Source organism: Fundulus heteroclitus, unplaced genomic scaffold (genome assembly GCF_011125445.2).
Source record: "Fundulus heteroclitus isolate FHET01 unplaced genomic scaffold, MU-UCD_Fhet_4.1 scaffold_38, whole genome shotgun sequence".
In the NCBI taxonomy this organism is placed as follows: Eukaryota; Metazoa; Chordata; class Actinopteri; order Cyprinodontiformes; family Fundulidae; genus Fundulus; species Fundulus heteroclitus.
Genome location: NW_023396792.1, coordinates 2,941,042 through 2,966,391, shown reverse-complemented (window position 1 = coordinate 2,966,391; position 25,350 = coordinate 2,941,042). Strand labels below are relative to the sequence as shown.

Sequence of the window (25,350 nt, the reverse complement as noted above, 5' to 3'; positions counted from 1 at the left end):
TCAAGAAATTCCTCTTCCACAGCGAGACAAGCTGATACTTTTGGGCTTTAACGTTGAGAAAATACCCGAAGCTTAACAAAGGGCCGACGTCTGCTAACATTTTAACGACGATGTCTTAAAGCCATGTAATGATGGCCAAAAGCCACATATTAAATTGCAAAGTTTTAAACTTTGTTAAACGATCTAACAAAGTAAACAGGGCACGGTAACATCGAGTCGGAGCTCTTGTAACAGCTGGAGGCTCAATATTTCAGACATTAGTTCATGAAGTGCTGCCTTTTTGTTATTGTTGGCTGTCTAAATTATTATATTTAAACAGAGTTGTCTATTTTGTCTTGTTTTTTATCAGTAATAGCATAAACATGGTTATGGTGGGCCTTTCTCTGTGCTTATTAGACAAGGTTTTAACCACTTCAGATAAATTGTGCAACCCTCTCGAGGGAAACTCAAGTCTTTAGCTTTTTGTAATTTGCAGACTTATTTCAGCTTGTTGCCCCGGTACATTAATAGATGCATTTCTCTGATGTCCTTGCAAGTTTTAAGTGACCCTACTTCTAACTAAGAAACGAACCAATCCTGCTGTGGCTTAGAAGAAAATACAAGGCTAACCAACGTTTTGGTGACCTTTATCTTACCTTGCTAATGGGCTCTTCTCTGTCTTGCCATGTGCATAGAGTGTAGACCTCTTGTTAATGGATACAAGTCAACAACACATGGACAGGTCAGTGATTGATTATCGGACGATTTTAACTTTGTAGTTCAATTTGTAATAGCAGATTCAGAATTTGTTAGACCATACGTGTAAATTCTTAATGAACAATATATATATATATATATATATATATATATATATATATATATATATATATATATATATATATATATATATATATATATATATATATATATAAAATATGTGTGTGTTTTTTGTTTTTTTTTTGTCATGGGGCCCAAAATTCCTGCCGGCACCCCTACATGTAAGTGTCAGATGACTGCCCTTCATTTAACATTAGCATTTTGATGTTTTGGGGGTATATTATGGTCTGTTGTGCACCGATGAGGCCGTGTGAACGTCGAGAGCAGTTACCAAAGGACCTTGTCAGGGGCGGTCAGCTTTGTTTCTTTGCTCAAAAAGGGTCAGATCAGAAAATAGATTGTCTTTCTACGTAGTTCGTATTCTCCAATCAGAGCACACCATCAAGCAAACAGCCTTCCCCCTCCGCTTCACCCCCCCAGCTGATGCACCGTCTGACTTGAGAGGAGGAAGTCGGAGCATCGAGCAGACGGCAGCTCCAGACCAGGCTCCCTGTATCGGCTCGAACGGGAGGCAGTCACTGCAGAAGCCTCGGAGCGCGGATATCCCATATTCAACCTCAAACTAACTTCACAGCGGTTACTAAAAAGGGGAGCTGAAATGTCTGAGGGTGAAAAAAATTCATGAAGGTTCCACTCACTCCTGCAGGATGAGAGAATGAAAGAAGGGTTTATGAGGACTTTACTGAAGACTGTTTCCTGTGGGGGAATTCATGTCTGGGTTTTGGAACAAAAGGATTTAAAAAAACTTCTGTACCGACACAGAAGGTAGTGACCACAACGTTGTCATGACCCGGTAGGAATTAGTACTGAGGACCATGTTGATATTTGGTACATCTTTATTTTTTATTTTTTGTGTCCTGTCAGGCAATGTGGTAATAAGAATTGTTGTCTTACTGCCAGAAAGAGCCCAACAAACTTTACTATCACAAGTGGAGCCTTACTGCTTTTGCCATAGTGCTCCGCTTGATTTGTATAGAAGCATTATTAGAATTTATGCTGGGACTATTTCATGTTCAATGGACACTGAAACAGGTAAAAGAGGGACACGGGTGAGACAAAATGCTAAAAGGGAGAAAAGGTGAAAGAGGAGAGAGCAATACAACATCCTCTGAGTCTGCTTCAACACCTGCAAAGAGAGATAATAAAAAGAACAGCAAAACCAAACGATAAAGTATTAGAGGTACAAACAAGCAATGCTTTGATACCATCACTGAAGAATATACAGTATTATTTAATAAAAAAAAAAATAAAGTGACTGCTAAAGATAACAATAGGGGTTTTCTGTATTGAAGTGCATCTGTAAGTACCTGAATCCAAGCAACTATAGGTGTTTGCGAGAGTGCACTTGTGTATGTGAGGTTTGTCCATGAGAAAAATGCCCCCCGGGCCCATCTTAATGAATTAGAATATCACTGAAAAGGTCATTTAATTCTGTATTTGCAACTCAAAAAGTAAATCTTTTTTGCTGCTACACACATATACGTACAGCGTGGATGTCAACTTTATTTTCATCTATGCCACTTTACTATAAACAAGCTGCATCAAAGTGCTGCACAGCAAGAGCATCTAAGAGCAACTGGTTGCTTGACCTGAGTATGAAATCCTTTAAATATGATGGGGCAAGACCATTAAGACCCTTTAAAAAGATGTCATAAATTTTAAAATCAATCCTGTAACGAACAGGAAGCCAGTAAAGTGAAGCTAGTGCTGGAGTTACCTGTTCCCGTTTTGTTCTTTCTGTTAACAGGCGAGCAGCAGCGTCTTGTACGGGCTGCAAGCGGTGAAGGTATGACTGGTCAAAAAAACGACATGAAGGGAATTACAATTATCTAGGCAAGTTGATATAAAAAAATGGATCAATCTTTTTTTTAAATCCCTAGGAACAAAATACTTTACTTTAGCAAGAAGTCGTGGTAAGAAAAAAGATCATCTTAACACCTGAACTGATTTGCTTTGTGATTTTTAACGGAGCTGTCAAAGAATAATATCCCAGGAAATCTGACAGAGGAGCCAGAATGGCCCAAAAATGGTGTCGGAAAGATCTGATCTCCCAAATACCACAGCATCCATTTTATTATTGTTGAGGTGGAGAAAGTTGGGTAAAATAAGTACCGAACACATTACCAATTTTCCAAGTAAATGTATTTCTTTGTTGTATGCGGCATGAAATCCAGACAGGACATAAATAACGACCCATGCAGTTCCCACATGCAAAGAAATCAGACCAGAAATTAGGGCTACACAATATATTGCAAATATATTGTTATTTCAGTGTCACTGTATGCCGCCTGCATTTGCTGAGCATCTGTCTAGACTAGTGTTAGCTAATCATTTAGGTATCCTCCATTCAGGCTCTCAGTGCCTCGAATATGAATGGGGACACTTGTTTAACAGTAAGGGTTAGTTTTCAATAAAATCTTGTCTTTATGCGGCCATAAAATGCATCCTTCTTTTCCCCAGATTTGAAGGAGTCGTCCAGTGTAACCTTTGTTGTCCTCACTATCCCAGAATTCATTGCAGGTCGAAACAGATTGTTCAAGCAGAAGTGCCAATGGCAGAAGAGAGCGACGAAAGCCGATTAGCGTTTGATATGTTACACACCAAATTAACTTTTAGGATGTTTCTAGGCGAGAATGTAGCCGTGTAAACCTCAGATATTTGCTCAAAGTATAATTGCTTAGTTGCAAATGTGTAAAAGCGTGAAAAGGACAAGGGGGGAAAGTATCCAACACGTGAAGAGATGGAGCTGCGAAAACATAACAAAGGTCATGACACCCGCTGTAACCTGTCAGTACTTAAAAAGCAATCCTGCCAGTAATTCCAAATTAATATTGGGTTCTGTCCTAATTTATAGTCTATAAAAATCTGTTCTAAAAAAAAAAACAAGTGAGACTTATTGTTGCACAGAAATCCTGATGCCATCGCTTACTGATGAGTTTCTAAACTGAGTCCCAGTGAAATCTGAAAGAAAACCGTTACTCTATTAACAGGCCATGACCAGGTGATCCGTGCAAGGGTGCAGATGGAGGATTGCAAATTTAGTTGAGTTGTCCAAGAGCCTAGGGGCTACGTGATGAGAGCTTCAGGAGGACCCAGATTTAGCAGGTAATGACATTTCAAAGAAAAGAGAACTAATGCTTTCAGTAGCCGTGGCCTGTGTGCTCGCTCACCACGAAAGACTCCATTGCAAGAGAAAAATTAAGTGAGCCCATCTTTAAAGTTAAGTAAGTAAAGTGTATATATTAAGTGCCTTTCACAAATAAAACAGTCATAAAGCACTGTACAGAAAACCAACAAAACAATAAAAATAGAAGAATAAAAGTAAGATAAAATCACAACAAAAATAAACATTCAAGAAAAGGCCTGTTTAAAAAAACAAAAAAACAAACTGGTTCTTAAGAGTCCACAGAGTCAACTAAACGAAGCTGCAGAGGCAGACTGCTCCACAGCCTTGGTGCCACGGACAGAAAGGCTCGCTGCCCCTTTGTTTTTAATCTGGTACGTGGAACAACTAACATAACCTGAACTTTCCGAAGGAAGTGAATAAGCAGCGGCGTATTTTGTAAGAAGATTACATAAGTAATCTGGGGCCTGGTAAAATTAACTGAACCTTTAGACAAGCCTGTAAAATACTGGGGGAATAAAGTCTGATCAGATCAGACAAAAAAAACAAACTTTTCGGACGACACAATATACACCCTGTTTGGAGGTCAAAAGGCGCCCCAGAAACGCCTTACCAACAGTGATATTTGGTGATAGGGACTTCATAGTTTGTATCTCGGCTCAAAATGCCCGATTGGCAGAGTTCATGTAATTTAAGGATGAATGCACAAATGTACGCACACATTGTTGATTAAAATCTACCGCCATCAACTGAGATGATGAAGCTGAAACAAGGTTTTATGTTTTAGCAAGACAATGATCAAACGCACAAAGCTGAGAGAGAGAGATGCACATTGTCCCTCGTATATACGTGGTTCCTGCCTGCTTCTTTTGCAGCTTTTGTTACCCCCCTCTTTGTGGAGGGTGCCGGTGAGTGGTTTTTAAATTAGCTGTAAGCCATAACTCTCAAAATGAACAAAAATAATCCTTGGAATTCATTAGTCAGCATTTATTGAATTGATGATGAGCGATGAGTTTCAGTTTTCGAAACCAATTACTGAAATAGGATAGCTTTTCCATGAAATACTAGTTTATCAAGGCTAACCTTGTTCATGTTGTGTATATACTTCACACAAGCAGCTTACTGTTCTGCCATCAGCTGATTAGGCTGCTGCAAGTCTGCAGGGTTTACAAAGAAATAAAAGTGGAAAAGCAACGTCATGTGGCAGGAGTAACAACATGGGAGACGGTGGTTAAGACTGACGACAGCGCTTAAAAAGAGGAAAACTTCATGTTCCAATTTCTTCACGAAATATGAGCCTCCTGAACGTCATGGTAAATTGATTGAAAAAAAGCTATTTGTGTTCATTTTTGTTGTGACTGCTTTGATGGCATTTAAATAATTTATAATTTCAAGCATTGATCTTGGAAAACTGTCCATCGTTGTGAGATTGGGTCATGGGGGCAACAGGTCCAGACGGGATAAATTAGGCCCTCTTTACATGACAACGATCCTCTGCAAACGAGACTTTTGTCTCGTCTCCGTTAATTTGTTTAGATGGGTACATTCCAGTTACAATTTGCATTTACACAGCCATAGTCCCTCCAGCATGCTCTGGGTCTTCCTCAGGGTTTCCTCTTAGTGGGAATCACCCAGAAACCCCCCCAAAGGGAGGCACCCAGGGGGAATCCGCCTCGGATGCCTGAACCTCCTCAATTGACCCTTCGATGCGGAGAAGCAGCGGCTCCACTTTGAGCTTCCCCTGTATAACAGCGCTCCTCATCTTGTCTGTAAGACTGGGGGAAACAAATAAACAGCAATTATTGGTCAGATTTTTGTAAACACCAAAGTACTTGTAAGGGATTATTGAATTGCAACATTACTGTTGGAAAAAAAATTGGAGCTTCTAACTTATGTAGTGCCACAGATGTGGCATTATTTAAACGATAAACTGGGAGTAGACATAGATTGGGAAGCAAACGTTCTTCGGCTCTTAACTAGGAAAACTTCCTTGCTAAGTTAAACCATTGTTAAATCCTCAGGGCTCAATATGGGACAAAGGTTGAGGTTCTGTGTTTTCAGTTGGGAGTTTCTTTAGATATTAACATTATTACTGGTTTACTTAAAATATCTGAGATGGAAGAAGGGTAGTGAACACCTATGGGTACTCTGAGCCACTGCACATGGGTGTATACTTTTGCAGTGGTTATGGTTGTGTGAGCTATGGGCACATGTTTGTGTATATTTGTTTATAATGTACAGTGTATTGATTTATTTGCTTACTTAACAGACTTTGAGTAGGATGGACTCATGCTGTAAATAAAGTGGGAATCAGGAAGATTGTTGGTGCTCATGACTGTTAGAAGAAGAAGGGGTAGGATTAAATAAGTTTCACTTCTTCATACCCTTTTTCACACCTAATCACTAAATTATACATATACAGTAATCATGTGATGTTTGTATGTGTTAATTTCACTGGATTGTCTCAAATAAATAATTAAATTATTCATTATTGTTTATTGATAAAAATATAATTTTTATTTTAAACTTTCATTATTTTATTTGAACATTAGAGATTAGTTTCAGGATTATTTCATCACATACTGGTTGTCTTTGGTCAACTAAGGTTATGTAAATAATTATTAGAGTTCCTTTACAGTCTGGAAAAGTAACGTTTCACTTACTTAGACTGAAAAAATAGTTATTCTCTAGCATTCATCCGTTCTTCATTTTATCCTTTCTCCCAGTTTGTGTTTATTTATTCCATAGGTAAAGCCTGACCTTTGTTAAGATATCAGCCTTGAACTCATTGCCATCGTTTGTATTTATGCTTTCAAAATGGACAAAAAAGGACCTGAGATTCCTGTAAAATTCCACCTGGATGAGTGGATTTCCAACATGGAAGAGCCTTGAATGCCTATGAGATATGGAGTTGTTTCACTACCTTTTTTTACACATTGGATCTCTGGCCTCCATCTTTTTTTCATTTCACCTTTTGGCAGCTTATTGTTTGGATTAAGGCTTTTTTTTTGTACGATACGATGAGATCACAATGGAGCAGTTCCTTCCTCTTTCTTTTGGGCGAAAGTCTGAAATGAAGGGAAAGTCCGCTGGCTCCTTTTTACTGGAGTCACATCTGTCGATAAGGTGCAGAACAACCACAACATGAGGATGTTTGTCATAATGCAAATTAATCCAAAGTTCATGGCAGGGAACGTTCTAGTCGTAATGATTTTTACAAGTGGAATATGACATTCAGGCTGCTGAAAGAGGAGTAATCCAAGGCCAGCCTGACCTTTTCAATGTACTGATGGCTTCTCTGTGCAACGATATCTAGATCTGGATAATCATCTCAGAATGCAATCTCAGTGGACTCCCTCTGATGGGTTTGGCTTTTCTTCACACATTTGACTTGGGCACGTCCTGGTTTTTACATATTTAACCTGCAGTCATGTTTTGAAGTCATAAGGCTTCCTGGTATTTATGACGTCACCAGCCAGTTGAACTTCAGCACCATTTTGCCATGCAAACTATCCTCTGCTTCACCCTTTGCATATCATTTAGTGGACAATCGGTTTGGTTTCCTGATCGCCTTTACCCATGAGTCCAAACTGGGTTTCCCCACACACCAAGGAGGATTTTAAATGTTATTCACTGTTTAGATTGACACACAGAGCCACTTGTTTCACATGCTAACAATTTCTCTTAGTTCTAAATTGAATAATTTAAACCTTTTGTTTTGTTTTTTTCATCAGCATGAAAAAAACAGATTTGGTTTTTCTGGTTTTTCAGAACCAGAAACTCCAACAGAACTAGTTGCTAAATCAGTGCCAGTAATAAATTAATGCAGATTCCTCTTTTGATGGATTTTCTCTCTCTTCATGGTCAACCAATTTTAATATTCTATAAAATCAGAAGAGACGGAATACCTGTGAGTTTGTTCCAGCGTAGTCCACCTGTTCATAACGGGGCCAAAATCAGCTGAGAGGCTGACGTCTGTATTACGTAAACTGGCAGAGTCCATTGGTGACCTGTCCATTCGTGGTGAAGAAGGAGTGTTGGCTGATTTAATCAGCTGCAACAGCGGTTAGATAAATCAGGAAGATAAACTGAACGTTTTCTTTTACCGGGAGGAGAAACATCTGCTCTAATCAAAAAAGACTAATAACTTCTCCTCTGTGAGGTTTTCACTTGCGGTCGAAAATATGCCACATCACGCAATTCCGAAATAAATTATCAGGTTCATTCAATCTGGGTCAAATAACTGTGTGCGCACAGGTGTGTGTGTGTGTGTTTGTGTCTCGACTTGTTCTGTAGGTCAGAATGCTGACTTCCTCCACTTTGTCCAAGTCAGAAAATGAGAGCAGCGATCAGACGCACCTGTCAGAGACGTTTTCAAAAAAACGCCAACAGACATTCCAACCTAACAAGAATCAAAAATGACAGCTTTTCTACGTCAATACCGGTTTCCAGGGATTTCCTTTCTAAGAACACATAAAAAAGAACAAAAAACAATATGTGCCACAGGCATATTGAGGAAAAAAATACTAGCTTTGAATTCAACAGGAAATAAGGAAATTACAAAATGATTTGACTAAGCAAAGATTTTTAATTTAAGTCAGGTGCCTCAAAGTAGTTGCTGTTGGCTGATGCATTTATACACTAAAAATAAAAATAGGAACAAATCTTATTTAAAAAAAAAATCAATATATACTTTTTTAAATCTAATGTTAGGCTGCTTAAATGTGCCGAACCCTTGCACATCCTATTAAACTGGAAATATATATTTTTTTCTTTTAAGCATCTGTTATGTCCCTGGACAAGTTTCATTCTTGTTTCTGTTTCTGTACATTCTGCCCTATGAGTAATAGATAAACTTCTCTCCCTTTTGTTTCGTGCTGGCGGACGTGTAAATTAGCAGGCTTCTTTTTCAGGCCTGGATTCCATTATCCTCGCTTATGGGGGTTCTTTATAGTTATCGTGGGGCTAGTGTTTGACAGCGGGGCTTGTTTTAATACACCAGTGCAGGGTTGTGGAATGTGAGGAATTTTGTCATTTAGTTTCATCTGTGGTTGAAAATTAGAACGGGGAGCACTCAGTCCACATGTTTTTAATTAGAGGAGACCTAAAACATGTAATGGTCAGACAGATTGGTGTCCTGCCGTCACTCTGTTGCGTTTGAACATGTTCCACTTGACTACTCTGCTGAGGAAAAACAGGAAATTCAGTGGTGTGAAAAACTATATACAGATTTTTTTTTCAGTTTATTTATTGTTTTGTAGCTTTTGTCATTTGTTAGCATTTTCCAATGATCACCCACTTTTCTTGAGTTTTAACTCACTGGCTACATCTCAAGCCTAACCTGTGCAATCAAGTGAAGTAATGCATGTGTGCAAAGAAGAGTGGATTTAAATTCCTTCACAGCGATGTAAAAGACTTTTTACCAGTTAACACAAACAATCGATTGTAGTCATTGCCACCAATGGTGCCACCACCAGGTCTTAAGTTAGGGGGCATTTACTTTTTCGCTCAGGGCCAAGTTGGTTTGGATACTTATATTTTCACCTAATAAATTAATTATTTCATTATTTGAAAATGGCCTTTTTTGTTTAGTCAGGTTAGCTTTGTCTCGTTTGCGAAATCTTTTGATGATCAAACATCTAATTGTGTAAAAAAGCTAAAATATCTCTTAGGTTTCCTTAGAAGCTTTGCTAAATTTACATTTGGCATCAATTTTGTTTCTTAATTGAAACAAAATAGTTGTTGTTTTTTTTTGTCTAACTTTTGACTGGTAAGTTGTTCAATTATCCTGAAGATTTAGCTACAATTGTTCTGTGCCTTTTGGGCTGGTTTCTCTTCATTTAAAGCCGGAGGGATTGAAGGATGTTGATCTTAGAGCTTTGTTGGCGATCTTTTGCCCGCCTGGTTGAGCTTATTGCTAAAAAAGAGATGTTTTTGCTCCTAGGTTTATGTTTCTTTGTGAATCTAAATATTTGAGCTGACCCAAAGCATGAGCACAGGACTGTATGTACAGTATTAGACCAAGGGGATGTCCAGCTTAAGGCCTTCGTTGTGATTGATGATTTACCCTCTGATGTAGGGGTCTAGGTTTCAAGAACGTGTTGACAGCAGGCCTGTGGTGCTGGGTGGCTGCAATCCCAAGACCTTGTGTCATTCTGTTGATGTGTAGCTGCTCTTTTTATCCTCTCCACGTCCCGGGTGCATCGTATCTAATCTCTGTTCAGACTTGAACGTGGGGGCTTCATAAGGAGTCTGATGGGTAGTTTGCTGAATCGTGTCTAGTACTGAGTTATGAGCGCTAAGAAGCACCCAGTGGCCAAATATCCAGCGCTAACACTGATTATGTGACAGTTACCAGGGTGTCCTCCTAATCTACATTTAAACAGCCTTGACAAACCCTTGACAAGAGGCCGAGGTTACACATGGACATTTTTTTAGAAGGCAGATCCTATACAAAATACCACATGGGTAGTCTTTTCCAGCAGGTATTTGTGCAAATGTTTATTTAAAAAAAATAAAAAATACAGCCCTTCTAAATGTATGCAAACTCGTTAATTTGGCAAATGATCCGGGCAATCTGCAGCTGGTTATCTTACAATGACATACACACAACACTTGTTAGAAATATTAACTACGGCTGCACAATATTAGGAGAAGGATGATAATTGGCGCTGACAGTTTGCCTCCTTCATCATTACGCTTCGGTATGTATTAGCTCAGGGGTCAGCAACCTTTTTGAAACTGAGAGCTACTTCATCGGTACTGTGTCATACGAAGGGCTTCCTGTACTGACCTTTTGAACTAAAGAGTCTATAGTACTCACCTTAACTTCATGCAATATAAACATGTTTTTAATGCTTTTAAATCTAAGTAAATACAAGTACCATTTAAAAAGAAGGAGCAACTGAATAAAATAGCATTTCATATTAAGCTCATTTGAGGGTTTTGCTATTTTTGAACAGGCTTGAGGGCACTACATATGGTCCTTGGGGGCTACATGGTGCCCACGGGCATCATGTTGGTGACCCCTGTCCTAGCATGTGCTTTAGCATTTCAGCCACTAGTTGATATACATCAGGTTTGAGAATTAAGGACAATTAAAGGGGACATATCAGGCTTTCGAGTTCTTTTATTTTCTCATTAAAGTCATTCAGTTGTGGTCTATGTAAAGTGGAACTGCAATGCTTTGGTCTGAGAGCAACTCGTTTTGATGCTGTCTCTTTAAACCTAAAGGAGGCACTTCACACCCCCCCCCCCCCTCCAGATCGCAGACTTCCATTCAGCTCTATTCGCCTAATTTGAGGCATTCACGTCACTCAAAATTCTCTTTGCCGACCGTTCACACCCGATCGTGCCTTTACATAGAGATAACTTGTAAACGGTTGCGTTTGGTATGAACGCACCTTAAGGGTCATACTAATAGCCAGCTATGTTATTGATGTTGATAGAGAATGAAAGATAATATCACAATAAATAATCCAAGAATTCCTGCAATCCTGCAACCAGTTATATTGCTATAACTCTTGCTATTTAATAGCTTACTGATTAAGACTTATTGATTGAATTTTATCTAAAGCCAGTTATGTTTGAGGAGTTCAGTACAGCAGCACATTTTCAGACTGGCTTGTAATACATTAGTAGAAATTAAATCTTTTTAAAAATCCCCTCCGTTGGCTTTAAAGCAACAGCTTTCTGTGCCTTCTATGTATAATGGTTTAATATTACAGTTCCTCTTAACAACAATTCTCTTTTTCGACAAAACCAAAAAAAAAAAAAAAAAAAAATGGATGAATCTCTTATTTTTCCATCACTAAACACAGCTGACTGACAGCTCAACCAATAAGGGAGGGATACGCAGGTTGTTTGTTGGTACTTGAAGCCAGAAACCAGGAAATTATTCTTGCTTCTTGTTAGTTGAATGCAGTGATTGGTGGTGCTTTTATCATAAATTAGGTAATATTGGAAGACAGCTTTCTGTTTGCATGAGATGCAGTTTGGCGTATTGATGTTTTCACGAGGTTTACCTTGATTGTGAGGTCAGTCACAATCACTTCTAGTTTTTTAAATGGCAATTGGCATCCAATAGCCAATGTGTTTAGTTGTCTCTGTATTAAATTATTTATTCATTGTTTTATTTGCACAAGAAGTATTTTTGCATCTATTATGTATTTAATTTTTTTTACATTTTTTACCTGGGTTCAGAATTTAGCCAATTCCCTCCATGGAAGAAGGCGCTGTGTGTAGAAATGATCTGGCTGGGGTAGAGACTTTTTTCAGGTGACTCACAAGCCTCGTGTTCAGCGACCTGCTCAGTCTTGCACAGGAACACCAAAGACACAGGTTCCCCCGGTACAAATGATAACATTGGCACCATTTCCTGTTTAAGACCTGTCAGTCATAATTTGTCGCTCATGAAGAATTTGTTCCCTAGCTGAAGATTTATTCATCTGGCAGCACTTCTTACTGACCGTCCTCTGAGGTCTGCTTGAAGCTGTTGGACTGGACTTCAGTGCTGGTCCCAGATGCACCTCATTGGTTTATTCACCTTCATTGGATCAGCTTTGATTAAATGATGGCTGATATTTATAAAAAATAAATAAAAAAAAGGCAAATATTGGCCCAATTTATCTGGATGGAGACATCTAACCTCCAAATAATCTAGATACACAAACTCATTAAAATAGTATAAAGCCGGCCAAATTGTGTTTTACAGTCGAACCATAAATAGCTTACTAAAACTCAGACTACCAGTAATGCTACACTTCTCATATTATTTTTTCTGACGCCGTTATCCCCTGTGACTTCTCACTGCCTGATATAAGCCGTTGTTACACGTCCAGTACAAATCTGAATGCCTTTTTTTATTTAGTTCCAATAAAAAGCTTTAGGCTACAAATTTTCCTCGAATGTCACATGTCGTATCTTTAAATTACGGTTTGAGACTCAGCGCGGTCGTTATTCATAATTGGAGTTTTATTGTTTGTTTAAACCAAAATGCATTTACAGATCTAGTCATCCTGGTTAAATAAATTCTTCTATCGGCCACATGTATGCAATTTCTGTCTGTGTTTTATTAGCAGATCCTTTTTTTTTTTTTTTGGTTCTAACGAACAAAAAGTCCAAGCTGACAAAAGAGTGGAGAAAAGTTTAAAATAACATCAGGATGAAATCACTGAATTTTTTTTTTCCCCCTGATTAGATAAATATCCTTTTATATTGGCCTTCAAGATTGCTAAATAGGATTGCTACGGTTATGCATCAACCCCTAAATAGATATGTTGACATGAATTACGACTTGTAATTTAGATTTAAGAGTTTTGCAAGCCCTGGCCATATGCCGTCCTTTGGGAATCAATGAGGGGGGCGATTTGGAGGTAAAGATTTCAAGCCTCCAAGTCGGGAGATGCTAAACGTGAAGCTGATGGGGATCCCTGCCCATGTCGCTGAGCATACGTTTAAAAGCTGTATTTACTGTTCACGCTGTAGGGACAACATGATACTTTGCATGGAGGAAGAAAAAAAAAAAGAAAACTCTGCATTGCATTGTCTGTATAAGTTGCCAGTTTAGTTCAGTGAATAACCGGACAGTGGCATTTCTAAGCATCTGTAACTCAGATTTGAGCAGATGAGTTTTTGTTTTAATAATTTTCACTTTGCTATATGTTCTATCTTGTATATAAGCTGCTGCCAAATAAGTTCAGAAGCATCACTAAATATATTAAAAAAAAAAGATTGAGTTTTCTTGAGCTGATAAATTAGTTACTTAAAGGGGCCTGGTCACGTAGCTCACTATAGTTGCAAACAGACCTTTTCCGATTAAATCATTGCATCCTGTTGGTTTCCTGTATTTTATTTCTGTGTTTTACACTTTGTTTTTGCTATTTCTTTTTTTTTAGTAAACAAAGCACTTTTGTGTATATTTACCATAACAAGACCACTTGACTGGAAGTATGTTATTGCGCATTTGTGCACAGTGAGTAAACAAGGACGACAAGCAATGGAGCCCAGGGAGTCAGCAACGGCCATTTTATGCCGAAAGGTGCATGCCTGCCAAGATTTGCATGCCCTGTCTCGCCTCGCTCCGTACAACCGCACATCGATGACAAAAAACAAATTAAAATATGACTTTTGACTTATATTCCTAATATTAACATTTTGTTCCTTTTCCCTATACCTCTTGGAAAAACTGTGGTTATTTGGCAGATTAATTCACGAAATAACGGGTTTTAAACACGATGAGTCCAAAAATGTTAAATGTCTCTACTCTGCGGATTGCAATTAGTAGAGATTAACATTTTACAACCTACGTAAGCGAATACCAGTATCTTACATATTCATTTACATATTATTGTATTAAAAAAAAAATCAAAGCAGCTAGGACCACAACTGATATAGTTATTTTTGTATATTAAGAGTTGGCACAGCACTATTTTAGTTATCATCATTGGAAGTGTGTTGTAAGAAAAAAAGTCGTAAAGAAAAAGAAAGTTGAGTAGGTCCTCTGGACGTGGAGCAGAGACATTTAATCATGTTCAGTCATGTTTATTAAACCCGTAATTTTGTGAATTAATCTGCCAAACAACCACAGTTTTACCAAGAACTGGTAAAGAAATGGGTAAATATCAGGAATATATGGCACAGCAGTGTTTATGTGTCCTGATCGCCTCTGTGCAAAATTCTTTTCAGGTTCAATGAGGAATAAGTAAACACTATCAGGGCGAACGCTTGGCAAATATTGTTTAATTAAGATGAATACATCATTTTTGTGGAGTTTTTTTATGGTCATAGTATGTGACTAGGCCCATTTAATGTTTTATTTCGATGCTAGCCAAGCTTAACAGCTATTTAAATTGAAATGGAAAGATCAGTGTTGGGATTGTGATTGAAGAGATGGGAATGAAGATGTGGGTTTTGTTTGTTTTTTTGTTTTTGTGTGTCTGACGATCTGCTTCGCATTAGTTCCAAGTCTTCGTCCTCCGACCACTTTCCGGGTGGAACATCTTGGTTTCCTCAGTCACACCAGCCTGTCATGTCCTCACCGACTCAAAAATATGATTTAGCGTACTTGAATATTTTGTTCGTGTTGGTGTAATTGTTTACTGCTGCGTTACTTAGAAATAGAAAGCCTTCAGAACTGTCTGTAGTTTAGTTTGTCCTTGTGATATTTTTTTGCACATACTCAGATCGTTTGTGCAATTATAAAGTTATTTCATCCTAGTAATCCTAGTAATTCATCTTTCAGCTTAAAGCCGCACCTTTTGTCAGCTGTTCTTTTTTTTCTTTTAGTTTTAATGTACTCCATCAACAGATTAAGGTTCATTACTGTCATAGCATTTCACAGTTCCTCTTTGCAGCTTAAAATACTTGAAAACAAACTTCCTCGAAGTTGAGAAGAAGTGAAATCAAATTTGCATCCATATCGTTTAATCGTGGTCTTAAGAGGGAGTGGGTTACTTTTATAAAAAGAGTTCGCAAGAAAACCCAAGGATGCCGGTCAGAGGCGCGCGGTTTCGACATTTCCCACTAAATAGCTTGTTTTCTTTCTAAATGGCTTACTTGAAGATGGTGTTGATGCTGTAAGATGAAATAAAATCTTTATTTATTTAGCACTCAGTTGGGGCTGGGCGATATGGCTTAAAAATAAAATTGCTCATTTTATTATACCAAATCCGATTAATTAAAAAATAATTATCCCGTCCTTTTTATTTCACAGAAAAAAAAAATGTTAGGAAATTATTTGAAAAACTTGCTTTTATGTGAAACATTTCATCTGGTAGTTGAGCTGAAATCAAAGTGAAACTATACATCACATGCTTGTAAAACCAGACGGTGGCCCTGCCATTGTAAACAATGAAAATCAAACAAAATGTTTGCTGCTACTGGTATTACACAATGAGCTAAAAACAGGCTTCACTTCAGTTGTGTCGCTTAAAACCAACTTAAAAAAATAAGTATATGAGTAAATTAAAGTGCCATTTATTATGATTAAAAAAAGTTTCCTTTTAACAATATTTTGAAAATATATTTTCCTTAACACATATTCATCATTACATGCTGTTCTCCTCATGGAAGCCCAACGAGTGCAATGGCAAAATAAAATCCCAATTTTCCAAAAATGAAATCTTAAAAAAATTATAGATTCGAATTTATCAATTAAATCGATTTATCGGCCAGAACTACACTCAGTTATCAGCTGCATATTTTCTTTTAGATTTCATTTATTCTTCCACCTGAGTGATAATAGTGATTTATTGACTGTACAAACTGCAGATGAGGAGCAGAGATTGTTGTTGTTGTTTTTCTCTAAATGCTGCATCTGATGCATCTCATTGTGAAATGTTAAATACATTTTCGGACGTTTTTGTTCCACTGATCTTATTATAATATTTGGCACCTATTTGTAGGACTCCTCACCAATAGCCAAGAAAACGAAACAAACTATTTACGGTTTGTTTGGGAAAACACTATCAGGTGTTTTCCCTGTGCCTTGGTCTTTAAGTGCTTAGTTGTAAAATTAGTTTATGAAAGTGTTTTACATGGTTTCATGAGTGACTTGCTTGTTCATGCCGGTCATGCTGGTCCAAGATGTGCCGCCTACAGATGAAAGGCAAATGTTTGAGCGAAGTAAAGATGCTCTGGTGTATATTTTCTGATGTCTCTAGCAGCTGATATTGAGATTGTTCATTCCTACTGACATATCTGCAAACAGGATGATAAACCAGTTGCAGTGGTAGTTGAAATTTACTCCGTATAATTATTATTATTATTTTTTATTTTTTTTGTGCTGCAGTTATTTTGCCCTAAAATATTTTTATGGATCTGGAGTTTACTTTCCCTTGCAAGTTAAAACCTCTGATAATGACTGTTTTTGATGATTAGCATGCATTTTTTTTCAGTTCTTGTCTTTTTTTTTTTGGTCTAGTTTCACGCTGCTTCCAGTCCATAGTCATAATTTAATCGTAAATATAATTTGATTGGACTTCCTCTTGTACCAGATGATCAGATATAATTAGAATATTAGTTACTGTATCTAATTAAATTTCTGCGTACGTTCCTGTGTATTGTGACATGAATGTTTTCTCCTGTATTAACTGTGCTAAAACCTTAAATTTCAAACAGATACGTGACAAGCACCTTTTGAATATTAAAAGCAATTCCCAGACTAATATTAAAGGCCTAAAAGTTTACATAGGAAACATGTGGCTGTGGTGTTGACAGACGTGTTAAAATGACTCTACAAATTTAACTCTTTCCCGTTTGTTGGGCTGTTTTAATTTACAGTAACTGTAATTTACAGTAACTTGTTTTCATCTGACTGATATTTGTTCCTTAATGCGCAGGCTCAGGAGAGGGATGTGGGAAGATTATTCAGCGGTTTCCCAAGAAGGACTGGGAGGGAACCGCCTTTCCTCAAGGAGTGGAGATGGTGAGTTTTAACAACTTTATAGATTACTCAAAATTACTGAAACAGTTAATTATCAAAATGCTTTTTTTAATTAAACGCTCAACAATATGCAGTAGTCCTATGTGTGCTTTCAGCCAAAGTAAAGGAATGACATTTGACACATTTGCCCTGTGGAAGTTGAGCTGTAGTTATTGGCATTTCCTGTTAGTTATCACCGTTTTTTTTTTTTGTTTTTTTTTTACTAAATCTGGTTTTCATTTGACTCCGTGCTCGCTAATTAAGGAAACTTTCATCACATCACAATCGCCTTTCACTTTATGCCCAACGTATCTGGTTTCGATTCCTGTGTTTCTCAGTCTTTTCCAGCGATGTGAACAGAATGAGCTGCCTGGTTTTAGTTTGGTCCCTCCTCATCTGACCGGAGGCCCCACGGGGTCTTTGACAGGAGGTCTGTTATCCTTACATGGACAATCCAATAGATATAGGAAATATTTTCTTATCAGGAATGGGGAAAAACTGTCAGTCCCCAAGGGAAAACATCCACAGTTGACGGGATCACACTGCCCAGGACATTAGCGTCTGTCTTGTATCTGTTTTGTTCATTTAAACTTAGCAGTACTGATAAGCTCCTAATGACTAAGTAAGACTCTTTTGGCAGTCGACTGGGAAGTAAGACATGTACTTTACATTCTAACATTGATCATCCTTATGGTTTCAATTTCTGCTCACAGTCCGTACAGCAATGACTGGAGTCTTTACTTTTTTTCTTTTTCTCTCTGTTTAACAAGTTAGGGGATCATCAGCACTCAGGTTTGCAATTTGTAACGACAGCAATGTGAAGTTTACATGAATCTGTTTGGAGAGGGGAATCCTTCTCATGGCACCCCATGCAGATGTGATGAATAATAATAAATGTGTAATTTCATTTGAAATTGTGATAATAACAATGTATGGTCCAACATGCTAGTTAGCTTAGCTTGAAGCTAGCAAACCAGGGAAGTTAACGTTAAAGACATGAACGCATGGAGGGATGTGAAAATCCTATAACTTTAGCTACTTTTACAAGAAAATCATTAACTTTGTTTAGTCAAATTTTGTTTTAGATTATGATTACAAAATTAGTATTTCAAGTTAAGTTAACCATAAGTTTTATAAGCTAGTTTATTTAAGTTATACCTTAAGAAATTGTCTCATAGCCCTATTAAAGTTCTCATTTTAATTATCTAACAATTTGGACTAGATCCTAAAAATGTTATTTCTTAATGTATTGCATATGTAGTTTATATGATTCAACATAAGCTAGTTTGGCTCAAAGCGAGTTTTTTAAATCACTTCAGCTTGGCGAGAGAGAATAATAGAAACAGAAAAACTAAAATAATTTTGGATCCAAGTATATTTTGTCTTTTTTCACTGCCAGGTAAATGTTATCATTGCAAGAAATGTGGTTTATTAAAATAAATGATAACTAAATATATACGCTACTCGAATAAATTAAAATAAACCTTTGAAATCGTCGGATCTCATATCAAAAGGGTGATGTGTTGGGTACAACAGGATGTCACATCATTTGATTAAAATGAAAATGATCAACCCACAGAGGGCTTAATCCTAAATCGTAGAGAAAGTGAAACTAAAAAAAAACCTTATTCAACAAGCTAGTCTAAATTCCTGAAGTGTTGTTGCAGCATTTAAAAATTATCTTGAGTAGTTTGTATGCATGCCTTACGTCAGGGTACGCTCCCTATGAGATGATGGATGGATTCCTGGGGTATCTCCTGACTAGAGCATCACTGAACTCCTGGACAGTCTGAGGTACAACCTGGTGGACTGAAACATGATGTCCCAGAGATGTTCTATCAGATTGTGGTCTGGAGAGCATTAAGACCAGTCAGCGGTATCAATCATTTCATCCTCCAGGAACTGCCTGCACACTCTTGCCACATGAGGTCGGGTGTTATCATGCACCAGGCGGAGGCCGGGATCTGCTGCACCAGAGAAGGGGCTAAAAATGGGTCTTAGGCTTTCATCCCGATATCTAGTGGGTGTCGGGGTGCCATCATTTATCCTGTACAGACCAACACTGACCCAACACCCATTAGCAGCATGACATTCACAGCAGCTTGTCCAAACCCTTTCACATCCGTCGCATGAGTGAACCTGCTCTCATCTGTTAAAAGAACAGGCCGCCAGTCCGGATGTGTCAACGCTAATGCCAGTCGAGCTCCATGGTGCCAGGCAGTGAGCACAAGGCCTTCAGCTTGAAGGGGGCTGTTCGTCAAGCCAATACCAGCTAGCATTAGCTTATGTTGTTCGGGAGGTTTATATAGCTGCACTGATGCACGTTCAACAACTTCCTGATTTTTTTTTTTTGGTGTTGCTCTCAAACATCCGTGTCGTATTGACAGTTGTACGCATAGACATTATATACGTAGACGCGTCATTGGGCGGGTTCTGCCTATGCTGCGATGCGTCAGAGCGTCCGCCATCTTTAATGTGGCAAATCTGCAGTTACTCAGTCACTTAAACAGTATCAGAGGGGCTTTAATCTCTGAATATACTTTGTATTCATAGTATTTTTGTTTTTGTAATATTACAAGTTTATTTTCGTATCCCTTTAGCTTCATTCTCCTGAATTTATTCTCCTAAAGAATAAAAATATTTAAAATAATCTAACCTGGCCCTATTACTCCAGGAGTGAAATAATTCTGCAAACTGTGACTATTCTGGAAATGTTTCCTCTTAATTCTCATAATATGACATTTTTCTCATAAAATTATCACTTTTGTGTTTGTTTGGGTTTTTTTTTACTTTATTGACCTAGGACTTTTTTGTCATATTATTAATTTTACCCCTTAATACTCGGTTGAATGTGCCGGCAGTGTGCGGTTAAGTTTTACCCGAAGACTGTAGCTTCACATCCAGTCAGCTTCAGCCCTGTTAACGCTCTTTAAATCTTCCTACATCTGTGTCTTGCTGGATTTGTCCTATTTTTTTTTGCTTAGGGTTGTAGAGACAGGGAGTGACATTAGGCTTTCCTTTCATCACGTCAGACATTTATGTCTTGTTTGGCAGCACCGTTGATTCAAATCGCTGTTATTTTCACTCTCACCCCATCCGTAGGTTAAAGAAACCCTGGTATACATGGGTTTTCCAGGCCCCACCCGCCCCCCCTGGCCTGCGACATGTGCTGGTATTTTTAGCACATAAAAGGCAGACGCAGCGGGGGGCCATACGGTTTCTCTCTGTATAAAGGAAACCTGTTAGATGTGTGGCTTATTGTCGGGATTTGGGGAACATGCCGTTCATGTTTAGAAGCATGTTGACTTAGTTGCAGCTACAGTATAGATTGTTTTTCTCTGTGCAGACATGGGTAACAAAAAAAAAAAAAGAACTATTTATTGTTTATACAACGGTATTTATGAGGCAGCTCAGAGCAAACAGGACCGTTATTCTGCCACAAATATTCATTTAGTGGCCGGGAGGTTTGAGTGTCACGCAGGCATCTTCCTGCACGAGCCACTTGAGTCTGTTGGTGGCCATCAGGAATGCGTCTCGTTGCGTGCCGCTGCTCAGAGATGACCCGAGACGTGTCGCGCCACAAAGCGACGCTGATAGTTATTAACTGTGACAAGGACTCTCTAAAATTTGGTGCTCTTTGCTGTTATTTTGGGCGCTGGATGTCTTTATGATGAGGTCGGAACTCGTATATTGTCTTTAATGACTCTGGGGGGATGAATCAGGGTGGCGCCACTCGCTCAGCATCATCCCTCAAGTATCTTGTCCCCCGTTTCTCTAAATATAGTAACCCTGCAACAAGTTTAGCTCAATCTTTTGGTCTAGTGTTTCCAGATGTCACGCGGGACCGTTGCATACCATTTTAAATGGGATGGGATTAAAATGGAGAAGGAAAAAAGTAAAAAAAAAAAAAAAAAAAAATAAGGCCCTGATTTTCTCAAACTGGGGTTGATCTTATTAGCATTGTTGATTTAACCTCATTTGCTTCTGGGATGCGCTGTGTTTTTAATAATATTTTAGGTGATTGGCTGATTGGCAGAACACGTTGATGATTCCTTTGTTTGTTTTGTAGATAAACTGCCAATTGTCTTGAAGGAAAAACAACAAATAGAAAAAAAGCAAGGACAGGAAAGAGGAGGCTCTTCTCAAAATGTTCTTTCCGGCTACGTGTTTTGTGACAAAATTTGGTTTGAAGCCAAATGACAGAAATTCCTTTCTTTGAAGCTTTAATGATGATACACCATAGTGTTTAACAGACCCACTTAGCAATTTGCATTTTGGCTCCATTTTGGGCTGGTATGTAAACCATTATTATTTGCAGATTTTTCTCCTCTTCATGAAAAAGAAAAAGACTTTTTTTTTTTTAACAAACACATCTGTAGAAAACAGTGGATCAAGCTCAGCACGAAAAGCATTTTGCGGTCACAACAGGCCCCCAGCAAACTAAATAGCCACAGATGAGGAATGCACCAGGAAAAAGCGTTTACAACTTGTGCTCGGAAAAATGTGTTTCTAATCTTTACAGGCAAGTGATGATGATAGGAACCAGCTCAAATCCTCATCTGTTGTGGATGAGCCAGGTCTGTGGACAGAGGTCAGTGCTACATGCACCTAGTAAATTTCCATCACTTCACCCTCTAGCATCGATGCAGGGGCGCTTGGCTTACTGTAACTGGTCAGGGGTTCACAGGAAGGTACCGCAGGGGGTGTGGGACGAGTTCGGGTGAGGTTTTTAATGTGTAAATTCCACTAAACTGAAGGATAATGGCTAAATGAGATGAATTAGTGGTCACAAACTGCTATTTTGCTCTTCATTTTTATTTCTAAGGCATTTTTATGAGTTTCAGACACATCATGTGGCAGAGAAACCCATCTGAAGACGGTTTTGTGATGATTAAAGCTATTAAGGTTAAATATGCACAAACAGTTTTGGCTAGCCGTACCACATTTTAGCAGTGATTTTAACGTTATAATAGATAATTAGTCTCGTGATGGGTTTTATAAGTTCCAGTATTTTTAGATGTTTTGATGTTGGTATTCTGAGCCCCGCGTTTTGTTTTCATTTCAATACACGTCGTCAGCAGCGGCTCCTATTTATCATTTGTGTGCACATTATGGTAAACGGTTAGATGGTTAATCATAAAATGGTCCCAGCGGTTCTGGTTGCTGTTTTTTTTTTTTTTTTTTTGTTGGGTTAGTTTGACACTGATGTACAGTGTGTGAACAAAACAGTTTTCATGTTTAAAACCTTCGGAAAACAAATGGCCCCTGATCCGAAGTGGCTAATCGGGAGGACCGGGACAATTCCCGGTGAGCCGGTCTGATATTTGGGCAGTATTTTGCTTTTTTAAAATACATTTATTGTATTTTTTTAATTCATTTTATTTTAATTTTTTTGGGCCGCTATTAGTCATTGCACTGTAAAGCAGAACACGTTCGCTACGCTGTTACCGCTATCCCTGGGCTGGCTGCCTCCACCTCCACCAGCAGCGCGGAGAAAGTTTGAATTAAAGATGAAAGCTCTGAAAACGGCGCTGCTAAATGTGCAAAAATTGTCAGCTTTTTCAATGAAATGAGCTCGTGGTTTGAAACGTCAAATGAGGAGAATGAAATGACTAAGGATAGATGTTGAACTTTGCCTCAAACCACCGTACAAGTTAATTATCAAGTCATTGAATTGTGTCATTGTGTGGCTCATAATGTAATTTTGAATAGTTTAAATAATAGTAAGATGCAACCACTAATTGGATTTTATCGTCAAGACAAATCCAAATTCTTATCACGATAAGGAATTTTTCAAGATAACGATAAAACGATACGATAAAGGCCCAGCCCTGTTTCAAAATGTGATTTAGTGTCAGAAGCAGAGCCTGTAGTGATGAGGGGATTGCTGCTGTGGAAGAAACAGGTGATCTGTTGTAACAGAGTGTGAGCAAAGCAGGATTAGATCTAATAAAATATAAGTGACCTGTTATATATATTTTATTTATATATTTTTTTATCATTCAAAGTAAGATAGTAAATACACAAAGCCCACAAGTGAATGGATGAAATATGAAAGAAATCTGCATTTTTTTTTTTTTTATTAATAATAGGCTATTATCTTAAGTGATGTTTTGGTCACTTTTGAATGCTGGTGGTGCTTTCATGCTAGTGGTAGCAAGAGACGGAGTCTATAACCCACACAAGTAGCTCAGGTAGTGCAGTTCATCCAGGATGGCACATCAATGTGAGCTTTGGTAAGAAGGTTTGCTGTGTCTGTCAGCGTAGTGTCCAGAGCATGGAGGAGCTACAAGGAGACAGGCCAGAGCATCAGGAGACGTGGAGGAGGCTGTAGGAGGGCAACAACCCTGCAGCAGGACCGCATCCTCCAACTTTGTGCAAGGAGGAACAGGAGGAGCACCGCCAGAGTTCTGCAAAATGACCTCCAGCAGGCCACAAATGTGCATGTGTCTGCTCAAACGATCAGAAACAGACTCCATGAGGGTGGTATGAGGGCCCGGCGTCCACAGATGGGGGTTTTGCTTACAGCCCAACATCATGCAGGATGTTTGGCATTTACCAGAGAACACCAAGATGGGCAAATTTGTCACTGGTGCCATGTGCTCTTCACAGATGAAAGCAGGTTCACACTGAGCGCATGGGACAGAGTCTGCATCAGAGACTGTCCAGGAGTTGGTGGATGCGTTAGTCAAGGCCTGGGAGGAGATCCGTCAGGAGACCTTCCACCACCTCATCAGGAGCTGCCCAGGACATTATAGGGAGGTCATACAGGCATGTGGCACGTGGAGGCCACACATGTTACTGAGCCTCATTTTGTCTTAAGGACATTACATGAAAGTTGGATCTGCCTGTAGTGTCTTTTTCCACTTTAATCTGAGTGTGGCTCAAATTCCAGACCGGGTTAATAACTTTGCTTCCCAATAAACATTTTTGTGGGATTTTGTTTCCAGCACATTCAACTATGTAAAGTCCAAAGTATTATAATATATAAGAATATTTAATTAATTCAGATGTAGGATGTGTTATTTTAGTGTACACTTTATTTTTTGAGCAGTGCATATTTAAGATTAGAACATTGTACCAGACCAGTAAAAAATTAAAACTATCGTTCTTGCAGAAGTGAGGGCTTAATGAAAAGTATGATTAGCACCGGTTTAAAGTTTGTTGTTTCTATCAACAGCTACGTTTAATCTGACAACAAGCCTCTTAGAAATGTATAATTTACTGAATATGACTGTATATAGTCATAATGTGTGAACCCTATTTGTGAAAACAGCAGGAGTGTCTTTATATATATATATATATATATATATATATATATATATATATATATATATATATATATATATATATATATATATATATATATATATATATATATATATATATATATATATATGAGAAATCTCCTCTAGTCTCATTCTTTTAAACTCAAAGCACGGACACCCGCAGGGCAGCATTCATGCTAGGACCATTCATGCAAGGAACGCAGTAATTTATGCTGTAGGCCTCGTGTTGGAAAGATTTTAACCAAATTATGTGCCTCAAGGTCGTGTTTTATAATGAAGCAAAAGTCATATGTGTTGGTTTTACACTGAGCAGTTTTCTTGGAAATAAATCATGTGTGCTCACTAAGAAAATCATCCATAATTAAGTGGAAAGTTTCCAACTACGCTGGTTAAAATGTCAGCTGCTCTTTCACTGGCCCACTGTCTAGCTAATGTTCACACTTGGTGTCTTTAGTTTGCTGTTTGGGTTTACCACCAGATGGCTTTCAGCAAAATAAGTAAATATCCGAGTTACAGTTGCCGCATATGCAGCAAAGAATCCCTGGAATGACTTTTCACTCGCTCTGTTTATTTGCTCAGATTGCTTGTTTAATTACCGGCACCCTTTGTTTAATACATGATGTACGTGAATGTTTATAACATAGGTTTCCTTTAGACAACATATTTATATCGTCACAGTGCTAAATTTGCTGTTGGGT

The 25,350-nt window shown here is 38.3% G+C and overlaps 1 protein-coding gene across 2 annotated transcripts in view; it reads left to right on the top strand.

Moving 5' to 3' along the window:
• sbf2 (SET binding factor 2) overlaps window positions 1–25,350 on the top strand; it is a 126,923-nt gene that overhangs the window by 7,731 nt on the left and 93,842 nt on the right. For both annotated transcript variants that reach the window (XM_036130721.1, XM_036130720.1), the window contains exon 2: window positions 17,281–17,366. In XM_036130721.1, the coding sequence (XP_035986614.1) occupies window positions 17,281–17,366 (86 nt within the window). The remainder of the gene's footprint in view (window positions 1–17,280; window positions 17,367–25,350) is intronic.